The sequence below is a fragment of the Sceloporus undulatus genome, chromosome 3, assembly GCF_019175285.1.
Source record: "Sceloporus undulatus isolate JIND9_A2432 ecotype Alabama chromosome 3, SceUnd_v1.1, whole genome shotgun sequence".
Taxonomy (NCBI): domain Eukaryota; kingdom Metazoa; phylum Chordata; class Lepidosauria; order Squamata; family Phrynosomatidae; genus Sceloporus; species Sceloporus undulatus.
In genome coordinates this window covers 211,504,177-211,521,601 of record NC_056524.1, presented here as the reverse complement: position 1 = coordinate 211,521,601, position 17,425 = coordinate 211,504,177, and the positions used below count along the sequence as shown (strand labels likewise).

General features: G+C 41.9%; 1 protein-coding gene across 7 annotated transcripts in view; it reads right to left on the bottom strand.

Moving 5' to 3' along the window:
- BTRC (beta-transducin repeat containing E3 ubiquitin protein ligase) overlaps nt 1-1,360 on the bottom strand; it is a 207,816-nt gene extending 206,456 nt beyond the window's left edge. For 2 of the 7 annotated variants that reach the window (XM_042456509.1, XM_042456506.1), the window contains exon 1: nt 1,156-1,359. In XM_042456509.1, coding sequence (XP_042312443.1) covers nt 1,156-1,206 — 51 coding nt within the window. In that variant the 5' untranslated portion in view covers nt 1,207-1,359. Of the gene's footprint in view, nt 1-1,155 lie in introns of all 7 variants that reach the window. The other 5 variants (XM_042456507.1, XM_042456510.1, XM_042456505.1 and 2 more) reach the window with 4 other exon arrangements.
- Nucleotides 1,361-17,425: the final 16,065 nt, after the last annotated feature.

The window sequence follows — 17,425 nt, the reverse complement described above, 5'->3', positions numbered from 1 at the left end:
TGGAAAAGGAGGACCTCTGGTCACCCTGAGCTAAAAACACTAATATTAACCCATGCTTCTTAGTGATGCTCAAAATGGGAAGACATTTTGACATTTCTCCTGGACAGAAGGCTCAAATGGAGAACCTGTCCTGGAAAAGGAGGACCTCTGGTCACCCTGAGCTAAAAACACTAATATTAACCCATGCTTCTTAGTGATGCTCAAAATGGGAAGACATTTTGACATTTCTCCTGGACAGAAGGCTCAAATGGAGAACCTGTCCTGGAAAAGGAGGACCTCTGGTCACCCTGAGCTAAAAACACTCCTAGAAACCTATGCCTCTTAATTATCAGATTCCTCTTTTCCCAGTGATGCTCAAAATGGGAGAACATTTTGACATTCCACCTGGACAGAAGGTGAAAATGGACAACCTGTCCTGGAAAAGGAGGCCAAAATGGAGGACATTTAGAAATCCTTCATGGACAGAAGATTGAAATATAAGACCTGTCCTGGAAAAGGAGGACCTCTGCTTACCCTGAGCTAAAAACACTCCTAGAAACCCATGCTTCTCAGTGATGCTCAAAATGGGAGGACATTTTGGCAATCCACCCGGACAGAAGGCTGAAAGAGAGAACCTGTCTCGGAAAAAGGAAGACCTCTGGCCACCCTAAAAACACTCAAAGAAATCCATGTTTTTTAGTCACCAGGGTCCTCTTTTCCCAGTGATTCTCTGTCCAGCTGCTGGACAGAAGGTTGAAATGGAGAGGCTGTCCTGGAAAAGGAGAGGACCTCTGGTCACTCTGAGCTAAAACACTAATAGACATGTGGATCCATGCTTCTTTTTAGTGGTGCTCAAAATGGGAGGACATTGTGACATCCCACTTGGACAGAAGGCTGAAAGGGAGAGGACCCCTTTCGTCGTTGTTGTTTTGTAAATTACAAAGGCCCCTTCGGTCAGGACTCCTGGGAAGCGCCAGGGGAAGGGGATGCCTGGATGCCTGGCTTACCCATCTTCTCTCTGGCTTCCCTCCTGCCCACACACCGCAGAGCCTCCGCAGGGCAGCTGCCCGGTTCCTTGGGTTGCCAGGGGAACCGGCTTCCCCACAGAGCCTGCGGCGGCGGCGTCGTTCTCCCTCCCGCCATTGCCTCCTCCCACCCTTCAGGCTCCGTCCTCACCATGAATTTGAGGGCCTTCTCCTGCACCACCGCCGCCTCGGCGGGGTCCATAACCCCCTCGGTCCGCCTTTGCTGGGGCTCCTGCTCCCACGCCAGCCTCGGGCCTCAGGCCTAGGCCTAGGCCGCCCCTCTCCCTCTCCTCCGCTCTCCCTGAGTGCAAGGCCGCAGACAAACAGGAAGAAGAAGGCTCCCTTTCGCCTTCGCCTCCGCTTCGGTGGGAAATGTAGTCCCAGGCCGTTTTCTCGCCAAGAGCCTCCAGGAGTCGGACTACAATTCCCGACACGCCCTGCGAAGGAGAGGGGCTGAGGGGAAGGGGAGCGGGCTCGAAAGGGCTGATGGGAGGTGAAGTTTTTCCGCGCTGAGGAAGAGCTAGTAGTAGACGTTGCTCATCCTCTCTTGATTGACGTTTAATGGGTACTACTGGCTATAGAGAGGCAGCGTGGCCTAATGGTTTGAGCGTTGGTCTAGGACACTTGGAGACCAGGGTTCGAATCTTGGCTGTGGAAAGCCGGTGGGTGACCTTGGTCAAGTCACACTCTCTCAGCCTCAGAGGATGGCAATGGCTAATCCTATCTGAACATCTCAAACACACCTAACAAAATGTCCCTGATGCAAAAACCTGGGGACTTCTTGAGGAATGCCTTGCTCTCTGCACACAAAGAGGCCTGGGACCTCACTGGGATGGAGACACATTGGATTGCAAGAGAGGAGGAGTCCTTGTTGAGATGCAAATGGCCTTTACATTTCCTGGACTCTGCAAACCTCCCTATTTCCCGGTGGCCAGAAGGAGGAGGAGGAGGAGGAGCCTGCCTACCCAAAAGATATCCTCCCCAGTATACCATCTTTGCTAAGGACAGAAACAACATCTAGGCACCTGACTAATATCTCCAATGGTTTTCCCCTCCTGTTTGGTTTGTAACGTCTTACCTAATGAAGAAGCCCATGGAGCTCCCAAAGCTTGCAAGAAGTATATTATGCATTTCCATTAGCCAATAAAAGTATTGCTGAAGGCTTAATGTTTTTACAGTGGGCCCTTGTTATCCGCTGAGGTTTAGTTCTAGGACCCCCGTCGATAGCATGCTCAGGTCCCATAAAATACAATAGCATAGTAAAATTGTGTCCCTTATATAAAATGGAAAAGTCAAGGTTTGCTATGTGGAATTCATACTTTTTTGGAATATTTTCAAGCCATGAATGCTTGAATCCATGGATAAGGCGGGTTGACTGTATTTGTTAAATGGCCAACACAGCTACCCCTGAGTGAATCCTATCTGAACAAATCTTGCCAAGAAAGCCCCATGGTAGATTCTCCTTAGGCTTGGCTATGAAACCCACTGGGTGAACTTGGGCAAGTCTCACTCCCTCAGCCTTAGAAGATGGCAAAGACTTGGCTATAAAACCCACTGGGTGAACTTGTGCAACTCACATTCTCTCAGCTTCAGAAGGTGGCAATGACAAACTATCTGAACAAAACTTGGAAAAGCAACCCTCGGGGGTTGGACTGGGTGGTCCGTGTGGTCTCTTCCAACTCTATGATTCTATGATTCTATGGGGTGTGACCTGCCCCGGGTGACACCCTCCCAGTGATGCTACTGGGGGCGGCCTCCCTGGGATGGACTCGGGGACACTGTCCTGCAGTGACTCCGATCTTCTTGGAGGGGTGGACCCAGAAGGTGATGCTGGGGGATGACTGTTCAACATGTTGTCCTGTGTTGTCCCTGAGGGACAGAAGGGGAGACATCCCCCCCTGGACTAGCCCCATGCTCCATCCCTGCATGCACATCACTCTATTCCCACACACACACGCTGCTCCATTCCCCTGTGCACTCTGTCTCCCATGCGTGCTGCTCCATCCCGCACAGTCCGCTCCTCCGGGCACCTTGTCCCCATGTGCTGTCCTGTCCTTTTCCTCATCAGGAAAAGGATGGACTGGCATGGAGAGAGGGAGTGTGTGCCATCCTTGGGAGCCCTGCCCCCAGAAATGCCACCAGAAACTATGCCCCTGGAAGCCCACCCCCCCACCCCTGCACCTGGTGTGGGAATGCTACTGGGCGTTCCAGAAGGATACCATGGTCAATGGTATCGAAAGCCACTGCGAGGTCCAACAGAACCAACAGGGACACATTCCCCCTGTCCAGTTCCCTGCTTAGGTCATCCACCAAGGTGACCAAAGCTGTCCCTGTCCCATAGAAAGGTGTAAAGCCAGATTGAAATGGACCTGGATAATCTGTTTCATCCAGGAACCCCTGGAGCTGGGAGGCCACTACATGCTCAAATTTTATTAATGGGGTGTAACACAGAAGAGAGAGAGGAAAGGAAAGCCATGTTTAACCAAACAATGGAAGGCAGGAATGGCAGAGTCCAAAAAAAGAAAAAATGATAATTGTAAGTGATTGCAAGCACCCACACTTTGTAGTTTGTTTCATCTGGCAGGCGCATCTAGAGGACATGGATTCAAATGTGAGGGCAACCATGTACTAATTAATTTGCCTTGGACAGATTGCTATGTTTCAGCCTCAGCCCACCTGTCAAATCACAGTAGAACTGACACGCTGCAAAAGGTTTTTCTGATAATGAACAAAATAGATTCTAATGCACTCTGTTGGATAAAAATGTTGGATAATATTGGTTCCAAAAATTAGTCCAATCTGACTCTCTTAAATTATTAGCAGTTTACCTGTTATCCTCAAAATGTATGATTTGGTTAATTACAGGACTTTTAGTGAGCTTCATAGAAGTGGAACATTTTTGAAGATCTATTGTTAATTTATATTGTTGTTCTTCTGTGCCTTCAAGTCATTTCCAACTGATGGCAAACCTACAGTGAACCTGTCATGGGATCTTCTTGGCAAGATTTGTTCACAGGAAGTTTTCCATTGCCTTCCCCTCAGGGGATTTGCCCAATGTCATAGATGAGCAGGGATTTGCACCCTGTTCTCCAGAGTCATAGTCCAACACTCAAACCAATACACCATGCTGGCTCCTAGATTCATATAACTTTAACTGAATTAATTGAGAGAGATGTAGTTGTTGAAAGCATTATTATTCAGTTACCAACTTTATCCTCCCCATTCCTTCCAGTCCGAATATGGGACTGTTGTCCTGCCAACCACTGCCTCCACTGCTGAATAAATTATCCAAGGTTTATGTAAATCCAACGGATTTAGTAGACCTAGTAGACCTACTCTATTCAGAACTATCAATTGAATGAATGAGTTTATTACAGCATACAGCCAGCATAAAATAATAAAACAAAGAACCTTTTCTCATGACATATACATACAACAGAAACTTTTCTAAGTGTTCCCCATTTTCCAAAGTCCTCTTAAGAATTTCAGGCCCCAGGTAGGAACACCTGCTGCTTCCCCAGAGGAATGGAATATCTGCCATGTTATCTAGAAGCAGCTGTAACTGTCTGGTCAGGATAGATTAAGGTATTCTAGTGCTGAAATGATCACATGGAACATCTGTGACAACAGCGAGTCCTCCTTGGATTAATCTAAGGATGCATCTGTAATGACTGGCAAACAGAAGAATACATATTATATAGTGAGACATGAAAAATCCAAGGTTTCTATGTTAAAAATAATAATTCAGAAAATATTCCTTTTATTAAATTTCCTTATATTTGTATTTAGGGTGTAAATCCCAGATAACATGGGACTGCATATTTGGAAATTTCTGCTTTTTTTACCACAGAATCCTGACTCACTGACTAAAAGGAAGTTCAAAAGCCTATTTTTAAGCTATTGTATGGTAAGAGTATTGAAAATTGTCTATCTTGAGGGAATTCTTCCTACTTCACCTAGTCTACCAAGAACTTTCCCACAACACACACTAACTGCACCGCAGGAAATTCTCAGTTCATGTTGAAAACTGGATAAAGTATTTGGGCCCTGGGTCACCGACTGTGAATTCATACAACAAAATGTATTACATGACACATTCAACACTCTCTAGCTGCCTTGCATTGCAGGGAAGGATCCATAGAGTCAGCCAAGCTGTCTTTCAGGTTAATTTGTTTACCTTTACTGCTCTGCCCATTGAGGATCTGGGGACATACTTGATTTCTAGAGTTCTACAAATACAGTTTGAAAACTGAAAGGCTAGAATATTGGATGTCTATTATTTTTAACTGTGCTTTTTTCCCCTTTGTCTTTCCATGTATCAACCAGTTGCCAGTTATGTGTGTTTCATATGTGTATGAACAGAGACCAGTGAGCATTGGTAGTGTTTCCACATTTATTTATTATAAATATATGGTTCATTTATCAGTATAATTTTTTCAATTAATCTATGCAACACAGGATATATTTTAGTGGACAAAGAAAAGGTGACCTTGCACTTCTACAGTTATTTCAGGAAAAATCCAAATACTGTCATTGTCCTCATGATTTTTATGATAGGTTATCACACAGTGCCTCACAGATTTTATCAGCCCTTGTCATCCTTGGGCTATGTTCAATATTAATAGCCAGTGGCAATAATTAATTCAACAAGGAACAGTTGCCACTTGATTTTTCAGTGAAAACTTTCAGGACTGTAAATATACATCCCCTGGTTAAATAGTCTCCCACTTGCATTTCTGTACCTCATTTTGACTTCTGTTTTTTCCTTTCTAGTCCCAGTGACCAGTTTAGCAAGTTGTATGATTAATCCTGGAAACACTGGGTAACTTCCATCATTGCAGTTCCTTTGGGCCTTATTGCCTGAATTATAATATTTTAAATAATAATAAGCATGATTTCAAATAAAATTTGCAGGCCTACCATCTGCATGCATCCAGACTTATTACTATCCTCACAGGCAGCTCCTTGTGCTATTATTTTCCAGACTGAAATGAGAAATAAAGGGAGCAGAATGGGGAGGAGGAAGCAGGTAATAAGACAGTTTCTTGCAATGCTTATTTAGTGAAGGGGCAGTGTTAACTGTTGTGCATGTGTGGTTAGAGCTAAATATAAAATATGCAGCTTAATGAATTATAAAGGAAGCAAATTATTTCATAAAGTGGGTGATCTGAATAAGGAGGGAAGGGGACTTGTCACTTCCATTTTAGAAGAAACCAAAAACAAAACTACAAGAAGAAAAATGGAAAGTAAAAGGGCAAGTGCAAACATAATGGACAGAAGAAAACTGAATAGCTTCTGAGAGCAGGGAGGCTATACATCTAACTATGGTCTCAATGTTTAGATACTGATGTCCTAAAGAGATAATGGAGATTCAAAACCCGCTGGAGACCAAAAAGATGGCTCAAAATATCCTAGATCACAAGGTTCCAAACGATGTTATTTCAAACAAGCTGGGAAAATTTTGCCTATATGTGCTACTGTTTGATGGGTTGAGTGAAACCAAAAAATCCTTGCCAGTGGTTTTTTATCTTTTTGGAGAGAAGCAAGGCACTGCAAAGGTCTCTCCTGGGTGCAGTGTTGTTCAATATTTTTATAAATGACTTGGATGAGGAGGTGTGTTAATCAACTTGCTGGTGATACTAAACATGAAAGCATAGCTTAAAAGACAGGATTCAATATGACCCTAACAGACTGGAGAAATAGACCAAAACTAACAATAAATTTCAACATGTGTAAATGTTAGGTATTACCGTATATACTTGTCTATAAGCTGAGTTTGACTTATATACAGGTCAATATGGTAATGTCAATGAAGGAAGTTCATTCAGTGACAAACACACACACACATATATCTTCCTCCCCACTTTCCCTCCCTGCCTGGGAATGAGCTGCTGGAAGCAAAGAGAGTGCAGGGCAATTTTTATTTCTATGAGAGCAACAGCTGATCCAGTCACAAACACACACACTTTCATTCCACTTTCCCTAGTCCAGCATGCACGCACACATACACACACTTTCCCTCCATCCCTGCTTTATCTCCTTTTACCTTTGGCTCTCCCACAACTCTCTTCACCCCCGCCTCTTCCTCACCCTCTGTGAGAAGACAAGCCAGCCGCTGCAAACAAATATAGATGGGCCAGCAGTAAAGAGCTTCCATTCCAGGGAGAGTCTACTGTAGAAGTAGGTTTCTTGGCAGGACTGAAGGGGCAGAAGGCACCTGTGACTGTTTAACGCCACTCCAAGGGAAAAATGGCTACAACAGGGATTCTTTGGTGCTTCCTCGCTACAACAGAGAAAGAACCTCTGTCCACTGTCTGCTGGGGAAATGCTAAAGAGTCACCATGGACCTGAGGAGCTTCTAAGTTTTACCCTCAACTTATTCACAGGTCATACAAAAATCCACAAGTTTGGCCTGTTAGGAAGGATCTAATTAGGCTAATTTTAATTAGCTCAAATATAGCCGAGAGGTGGCCCTAACAACACCACGTGCCGGAATTGGGTCCCAACAGTGTATACCAGAGGTCTCCAGCAAGCCCCAAGAGAAAGAGATGCTGATACAAACTAGGTCCAATTAAAAGGGTAACGTTTATTAAAGCACAGGGAAAACCACTCAGCAAAAGGGAAGCATACACACACATACATATGCAATGCTACAGCAGGGGAGGGGTGAGTTCGGGAGATAGGTTTGGGAAAGAGAGGCACCACTAAGGAATACTACCTTAGAAGTCTTCTCCGGGAAGTCTGATGAAGCTTAGATGGATAGTGGATCACGGCCGCAGGAGTGCGGGGAAGAGGGCCGCGGGAGCTAAGAACAGAGTTCAAACTGGCGTGGACTAGCTTGCAACCTGGTGATAGCACAAGGAGGGTCCAAAAACCCAGGGTTCCTATAGGGCGAAACGTATCTGGAGGCTAAGGAGACTTGCTAGACAAAGGTGTTGATTGCTTGGGCTTTGTCAAGCCAAAAGCAAGTAATGTGTTTTTGCACAATGCATTTAGGTCTGGACACAATTCGGAGGGGCATCCGACTTGATTACTGAGTCGTTAAACTGATCACAGGCTCATCAGGTGTGAGGCCAAGTCTATTGTCTTACTTGGGTAAGCAGTGGCGATTCTGGTTTGGCAACTCCCAAACTTCCTATGGAAAATTTCCAATTCCATCTTTTTCTAGGGACTCTGCCTTTGCAAAGCGGGTTGCCTACGTGGTCTCCTCACTTTTGGGATAATGGTGGGTCTTCTGTGAGATCAGTCAAGGGTCATAGCACAGACCACATGTACCCAAAATTTTATTAAAACCAAACTTGGTAACAGGCCCCAAAACTTGCCTTGGATTTATACATGATATTGATTTATAAGAGATTATCGCATTTAGAAATAATGTGACTGCTTCCCAACAGGATACAGTCGCCTTTCGGGTTGCTACCGGGAATTATCGCACATAATTTGCCACTGCTGTCACTGGGTGATTAAATCCCAGGTCCGTCTTGCTTCAGAGGCCACTTTTCCAAAACGCCAAGCTCCTATCTTGGAAAAATTGCCTCCGAAGCGCGGCTGGGACTGGGGATGCAGCTGGGATGCAGCCGCCCAGTGGCAGCAGCAGCAAATTATGTACAATAATTCCTGGTAGCAACCCGAAAGGTGAGTGTATCCTATTGGGGAGCAGTCACATAATTTGTAAATGTGATAATCTGCATAGCTGAGTATATACAGTATTTTTAGGGAGGAAAAATCAGATGCACAAATATAGGAAAGGTGACTGCTTGTCAAATCCAGCACAATATTAATATTAAAGTTCAGAAACTCAGTTTCAGTAGTAAAAACTCAGGAATCTTTATTAAGAAAACTATAGATCCAGTCATAATTCAAACCTCAGCTGGACTTAATTCCTATACACGGTGGCATCACTACAGTTGGCATCACCCATTGTGGTAGCTCATGGTGTCCACTCCCTATTGACCACCTCTCATACCACACTATACAGAATCCTAAGTAATATTTTTTGTACTAATATTACTCATAAATAGTAATTCCCATATATTAACGAAAGTAACGGCAATCGTTGTAACATAAACAACTAGCAAAATTAAAATTATGCCTTTAAATTGCATTATCATACTCAGAACTTAAATGTCTTTATATATTTCATGTGGTTAAATTTTGATGTGAAAATTTGGCAATATGTGGTGTTTTTAAAGAAAATTTTAAAATATTTTTTTACAAATAATTAAAAAACAAAAACCTGAGGCTCCCCTTTCTCCTCCCACTGAGCCTCACCCTCACTCACACCATCTCCAGTGTTTGAAAAGGATGTAGGTGAACTCCACAGCCTGATTCTGCCAGATGTTAAAAAGTCTAGAAACCAAAAAGCCCTGTGAGCAATGGTTTAGGAGTTGGATATATTTTGCTTGAAGAAGAAGTAGTATGATACTTATTTTAAAACAACTTAAGGGAATTAACTTTGGAAGATGGAGCAATCTTGATATCTGCTGCTCTAGGGGATAGGACCTGAACCAATGGATTCCAGTTGATTCTAAACATGAAGAAGAATTTCCTGATGTTAAGAGCTGATCAACAGTAAAACATACTAACCCAGAAGGTGGTGGACTCTTCATTAGATATGATTAAATGGAGGTTTTATGGCCAACTGTTAGACATGCTTTAGCTGTGGATTTCTGCATTGGCGGCCAGTTGAACTTGATGGGTTCTAAGCAACTCTGTGTTTCTGTAACTTCTTGAATCTGGTTTTTGAAGCACTGCAAATATGATAAGGTCTGTAGATGTAAATTGTAACTGGACAGCTGTGGATGCATATCAGAGTCCTGGAGTGCTCCTTAACCAGGGTACTATTTTTCTTAAGCCCATTGGTAGACACTTTAAATGCCTAGAATGGTAAGTATCACTATGATTCAAATTGTTTTATCCACTATCCTCATCAGTAGCCAATTTCTGCTGTCACACTGAAGAACTATTATGATTTGACATTGGCTTAACTGTCATGGCTCCACTCCATGGAATCCAGGAATTTGTAGTTTGTTGTGGCATGAAAGGTGTCTGAACAGGAAGGTTAAATATCTCACAAAGCTACAAATCCATAATTCCATAACATTGAACCAGGGCAGTTTAAGCGGTGTCAAACTGCATTAATTCTGCAGTGTAGATGCAGCCACAGCCAGAATATAGGTCTAAATTACTAGTCCATCCTAGAAATAGACCAACTGAAGCAATAGAATTTACATAAATGTTGATTTATCATCAGCATTTTAGTCACTGGGTCTGCTCTAGTTGGAACAAGAAATTGGATCTAAGCCTGTTTACGGTAAAGCTTGACCATAATTTTAATCTGGACCAGTAATGTTGTGGAAATCCTTATTTTCAAAGCAACTCTATATTCACCTTATAATGGGACTGAAGTAAAGCAATAGTGTCTATACCCAACAATTGTTCAGGGCAGGAAAGGAGGGGGAAAATAGGCTGATCTGAAAGTTCTTTGCCATCTTTGCAACTTATAAAGGTGACTAAATAATTTGTGTAAAGATGAGAACTGGCTGAAGAAATATTTAGGACTTTCAAGAGCAGGTATAGTTTTAGTGGTCTGTGAGTCTGCTATGAGTTTGCAATTGCTTCCCTATGTATGTGTGTGCATTTTAAGCCCAGGTTTTAATTACTGTTGCATAAAAGCAGTGACAACAGTATTCCAGAGCCATTCTCACCCACAGTGCACTCGAGAACGAGTACTATACCACGACATGGGGTGCATCTACATTGTAGAAAGAATGTAATTTGACACCACTTTAAGTGCTATAGCACCATCCAATGGAATTCTGGGATTTGTAGTTTTACAAGGTCTTTAGCCTCCTCTGCCAAAAATTGCTGGTGCCTCACAAAAATACAAATCCCAGGATTCTGTAGGATGGAACCATGATAGCTAAAGTGATGTCAAATTGCATTATGTCTAAAACGTAGATGCACCCATAGTGACCTTTATAAGGCATGGTGGAAGAATCATCACTAAAGTCTCCACTGCTATCCAGGAAAGTAGTATGGTCAGACATGTTTTCCCTCTAAAATTGTCTGGGATGTTTTATAATGAGGGTTTTTTTCTACATTACTCTTTGGTTTTTTTCCATTGTACAGTAATGATAATAAGAAATATTGTATAGTAATATTTTGTTTTGGTAGGAACACTGGTACCCAGTGGGGGCAGCAGTTGTGTAGAAGAGGAGGTGGTCCTTAAGTGATCCATCCAATACAGGATAACATTTTTTGACCCAATATAAATATTGCACAGTATATTTAATATTTAGAAAAACAAACAAGAACAGACGCAGAAAATGCAAATGGCAAAAAGAGGTAAAATGCTTTGCTTTATTATAAAAAGGAGCATGGGGGGGGGGAGCTAGCTCAGTCCAACAGCACAAAAACAACCCCAACAAGTCCCTTAGAGCCAGAAGAGGCTTTTTAAAGCCTCATGAATATTTAGCTTGTCCTCATGTAAAATATATGACTTTGTGTAAGGATCAGGCAAAGGAGGTGCATGATTTTTTTCTGATTTATGGGCCCAGTGACGGATTATTCATAGCAGAGCAGCTGTGTGGAAAGATTCATCCACTGCAAAATGTGATTGTACATCAGGCAGTCTGAGGGAACAGAGCTATGACTAATGGCTACTTTACATATAAATGAGAAGGTTTGTGCTAGGAACTGTTAAAAAAATATAGTCTCTCACTGGCTGATGGGGAGCCTGGCCTCTTTGATCTGAGAGAAGTCCTGGGGCCAGGAAGGAGGAGGGACTGAAATTTGGTTAGCCTTATCAAAATGTGAAGCATTATTAATGAGGGCTTGGAAACTAGGGGCAAAATCAGTCTCCCCCTTTGGCATTGTACTTTTGAAGATGCTAAGCCAGAAATGGGTGACCTTCCTCTTGCGGATTCAACCATTGCAAATAAAAGGGGTACTGATTTCTCTTTTTACCACACCAATATGAGAGGATCCACAATCAAATGAAGCCAAACTACATGCTGAATGATACAGAAGATTCATTGACTACAGGAATCCACAGCCACAGGTAAGCAGGCCTCAAAGTGTTCAGGAAAAAGGCCACAGGAGGTGAGGCTGAAGGAAAGCTCATGACAGTAGCACATTGAGAGCATGCATGATGTAAAGTTAAAATGCTTGGTTGAGCAACCCTGACTTTAAATCCACACTCAGCTATGCAACCTTGGGGCAGTCACTCTCTCTTAGCCTAACCTACTCTACTGACTAGTGATACAGAAGAAATAAGGTAAAACATGTGCCACAAAATGGAAGGGAAAAAAATGAGGAAACAGGCAGCTTCTGATAAGAAGAGCCATTTGAAAACTGATGCAATGTTCTGGGAACATTGTAGAGAAGTGGATAAGATTGTGGGGTAGGGTTTCCAGGTCTCAGGGCCTTGATACTCTCCTCCAGTTTTCAGAGCAGCAGGAGGAATCTCATAGTGAAGTATGCTATCCTGAAAATTACACACATCTGAGGATACTACAGGAAAATGTACCTTTCAAACCAGAGGTTCTCTTACTAAATATGACTGATAATCAATTTAAAAAAATGGAAGAATAATATTTCACATGCTTACAGCAGCAAAAATGGTACAGTATATGCCAAATATTGAAAATGACAAAATATACCACAAATTGAAGAATGGTTGTTGAAAATCTTAGATGTAATAGAAATGGACAAATTATTGAGGAATCTCCAGTATAACCTTTCAAATAAATACCTAGAGGACTGGCAAATTGTATTAGTTACATATCTCAAAACAAGGCAAAAATTGATATTACAGATTAATATATAAATTTAAGTGAAGACTAAGTTTAGCCTTAAGAGTTAAGTTTCTTATTTATAGTAAAAAAAAAAACCTAAATAAATAAATTGGGTGATATGGAAAAGGTAAACTTCAGTTATCAAGATGAGCTCTCACTTTTTATATACTGTATATACCTGGTATTATCAGATGATCAACATCAAAATTGTAACTTACAATTCCTAACAGAAGCAATCAAGAAAGTAACATTGTTAAATGTTTTTCTTGTAAATATACAAGGGGGGGGGTTTGAAGAGGGTAGGGGGTTGAGGGACGTCATATACTGTAAGTGTAAGGTGCTTGTAGTTAATCTAAGGGTTTGTTTTGTATTGTGAATCAATGTATTTTATCATGTTGTTGTTTATACACAAATTATACACATCTGTACACTCTTGGCTCCCTGTTTCTTCAGGACTGCTTTGGAGTAACTATTATAACCTTTTTACTGTTGAAAGCAGACCTTGGAAGATCTTCTTTGTTTGGATTACAACTTCCATGTGTTGTAATGTGTAAAGCAATGTTTGCAAAGGTATTAAAAACAAAGCTGGGGAAAGAGCTGGATTTTTTTTTAATCATTCAGTGCAGAGCATGAAAATGTAATTTACAATCACAGAAATATTTTCAGATTTGCTAGATTTGGTGTTTATTATTTCAGTCACATGCTCTGAGCAACTGTGGTTATTGCTTAATGTGTTCTTGTTGTTGTGCGCTTTCAAGCTGTTTCCAACTTATGGCAACCCTAAGGCAAACCTATAATGGGATTTTCTGAGGCTGGGAGTATGTGACTTGCCCAGGGTCACCCAGTGGGTTTCCATGGCCAAATGGAGAGTCGAACTCTGGTCTCCAGAATCATAGTCCAATGCTCAATCCACTAGGCTATGCTGGCTCCTCATGCTTAAACACCTCAACAGTGGGTGTACCTATGTTTTTGGTGTTGAACTCCCGGGGCTACTTCTAACCTAGCAATCCTATTTATGGGTTGGTACAGCTTTATAGCTTACAATGAGCTACAGGATTGGTCATACCAGCAGACGAGGTGAGGCAGCTGCTTCTGGGTATGATGAAAGGGTAGCAAATGGTTAGTTATTTCATTTGTTATTGTTATATTTTTACTATCAGGATAGGAAGAAGGCTAGTCGAATTTTCTGCCTTCATGTTCCAAAATAATCTGTCTGATTTGGGGATCAATGACTTGGAAGAGTGGGGGGAATGCCATTACACCTCAGGAAGCAAAATGTCTTAAATAATAATAATAAATTTATTATTTTTATACCGCCCTTCCATAGATCAGGGCGGTTCACAGCAAATATCAATAAAACAATTAAGAATATATAAAAACACCCCTCTCTCACTGACCCCTCCCCCCTGGTAAAAAGCCACTACAGCGGCAAGACAGTCCTCCGCAGTTCTGGGGAGCTTCTTCCCAGGTGACATGGGGGGGGGCAGCGGCAGAAATAGTCCTCCACCAGCTCTCAGGCAGTCCCCGATGTTGCTGGGTCTGCCTGATGGCTCCCTCTGAGGCCGAGATGACAGTTGAAGAGGGAGGGTCTTGAACCAGCACTGATAAGCAGTATGGATCAAAATAAATCAGCATCATTTTTCAAAGTCTCAGACCCTGCTCAAGCTGCCTCTGCACCTGCTTGGAACAATGGAGGCAAAGTGAACCAAACCTTGTGGACAGTGTGAGGCAGTTGCCTGACCAGCACATGCTACAAGTTAGTAGCAGAACACTGGAGAGTTGTGTAGCAATTGATCTGCTCAGTGAACTCTAAACTAACCTGCATGGAGGACCCAGTTCCACTTTCCTTGCTAAAGAAAGAGTCAACTGCCAATCTTGTTGTGTGTCCGTGCGATGCACCTTCAAGTTACCTGACAACTTATGGCAACCTGCCAAGGAATACTCAGAGGTAGTTTTGCCAGTTCCTTCCTTTGAAATATAGCTTACAGCACCTGGCATTTGTTGTTGGTCTCCCATCCAAGTACTAACCAGGGGTTCCATGATCAGACAGGATCTGGTGCCTTTAGGTTAGACCATCTTTATACATGAATGGGTGGGGCACTATCTTATTATTTGCCTCAGGCAGTAAAATGTTTTGACCTGTCCCTGGAATTCATCTAACAAGAGGGATAGATCTTAATTACAGATGCAAAGTGAATGTTTATTCCATGGGGAACCAGGCTACAGTTTTGTGTATGTGATCTTCCCACACATTTAGCTCCCCCTTACAAATCAATCTTGCCCCTTCTTTACTCTTTACTTTGATACAAACTGTCTAGACGTTGCAGATGTGGACAGATGTTGGGCCTGTAATTTATAACAATGGCCTCCAGAAGGCAATTCCAATTTGTTTCACTAATGCTTTAAGTTACAGCCGTTGAGATCTCCTGTAAATACTCTTGGCTTACATTTTAACTACCATTCTGGGTTTGCTTAGCAAATACTTTCTAGCTACAAAAAGATTCTGCCTTTCGATTGGTTGTGGATGGAGGTTAGTATGCTTTTGTAACATTTTTCAGTTCATGTACATAGATTTGAACTAGGTAATGTAGATTTCAGCCTGCAGCTCTTTGCATACTCATTTGAGATTAATTCCTTTTAAAATCAGTGCAATGTATGAGTAGAAATCGAATCAGCATGTAACACATATACATTGTATCAAGCCTTATTTTGACATTTTTGTTATATTCTGTTTTGCAAGCAAGCTTCACATATTTTGGTCTTGTCCCTCTTTCTCACCCTAAATACAGAACAAAAAAGTGAATGGCAGCTATGTTATGGGTATTTATTCACCATGCACTTTTCCTTAAATGCCCACAGCAGCAAACAGTTTAAAAACACCTGTACTGAAAACAATAACATCACTAGGCTAACAGCAGACGTAAAACTCAAAGCAGCAAAGTGAAACAATGAAACAATGAAAGGAAGAGCACACAAAATAACTAAATAGAAGAGTCAGAATTAAACATCTTCATCAAAAATCCTACAGCATAATAAAAACTACAAGCAGATTTGACACATCTTATGACCATAAAAAGGAAAGTTTTTGTCCTTTAGAAGAATGCTGTTAAACGAAGAATAAAAGTGGTTTTCTCTCCCCAGGAAGGAGTTTCAAACCTATAAAAAGAGGTTTCTTTTACTAGTCCCAAAGAAATATAATGAAAACTGGGTTGGAAGGGAGGGGGGGACAAGAATCTGCACTGGAGATCTTAATGACCAGGCATTTTCCTACAGTCCTTCTGGTAACCTGGTTTCAAACTGTGAATCAATATGCACTATCATTTTGCAATGGAACAGTGAATGAACAATGAACAGGAGTGCTTTCATCAAATGGGAAGCAACCCCATTGATACTTGCTTTCAAAATGGCAGCTACAAGAAGGAAACATGCAGCAGCTTGATGTAATGCTGTGAGAAGAATTTCCTCAGACCAGAGAGCATCACCTCCAAGGTGGTAAACGGCTTTTTCAGTGATTGGGCAAAGTTATTTGTCAGGAGTTGGGCAGATGGGACCATGCTCACAGTGGTGACTGCTGACTTGTTGGGGGAAGGAGAAATTCATTTGATTGACAACTCCTTATGCTAGATATGGAGCTTTTTCTTATATATCCTTGTTCTTACCACCCATTCGTTAACAACATGAGAAGCATCAGGCCAAAGGCCTATCTAGTCCAGCATACAGGACAGTCCCTGTATCTGCGCAGTATACATTCAAGGACTTACCACGGCAATGTGAAACAGCGGATATTAGTGAATACTACTGAAATGAATGACATCTGGAGGAAGTTGATCATACAGTTGTGCTGGAGGATTTGATGATTCCTAGAGAGAACACCTATTTAGGCATTTCTACATCCACCAGCACAATTCTATAGTAACTTTCTACTGGAAGCATACCATAGAATCATCCTGAAGGAACCAGGAAATGACTACAGAGAACATATTGTTTCAGACATGGATAAGTGAAATCATGGTTACTGGTCCTGCAGATATCAAGATCGTTCTGTACGGTTTCCCACAGTGGCCAACCAGATGTCTCTGGGAAGCCTACAGCCAGGACATACATTCTCCTTCCACTAGCGTTAGCTGGTTTAGTGCTTGCCTTTGAAGTGGCTGTTTGTTTAAGGCATGGCTGGGAAATATGTGGCCTTCCAGATGTTGCAGACTCCATCAGCTTAGTCAGCAAATCTAATGGTGAGAGATAACAAAAACTGCAGTGCAACAACACACGGATGCCACACACTTTCCGTCCTCTTCTGTACAGGTTCAAAATGTTCTGTTCCATGAAGGGAAGATAATTTAAAAAGAGCATTCTCTCCGCCAATGGATATTCAGTTTTTCAATATGGGAAAAATATTGCCTGGTTGAATATTTGTTTATTGTATAACAATGAAACTGAATGGAGTTGGGTGAATAGAAACAATATCTACCAAGATGATGTACAAGGAAAGCAAATAATTACTAAATACCTTTTTAAAATGAACAATTGTGTAATTATTACTAAGGACTGTAGCAAAGCTATTCTCAAAATAGGTATGCACACCATGATCTTTATGTAGGTTTTCTTGGGATAAATCCCTTTGTG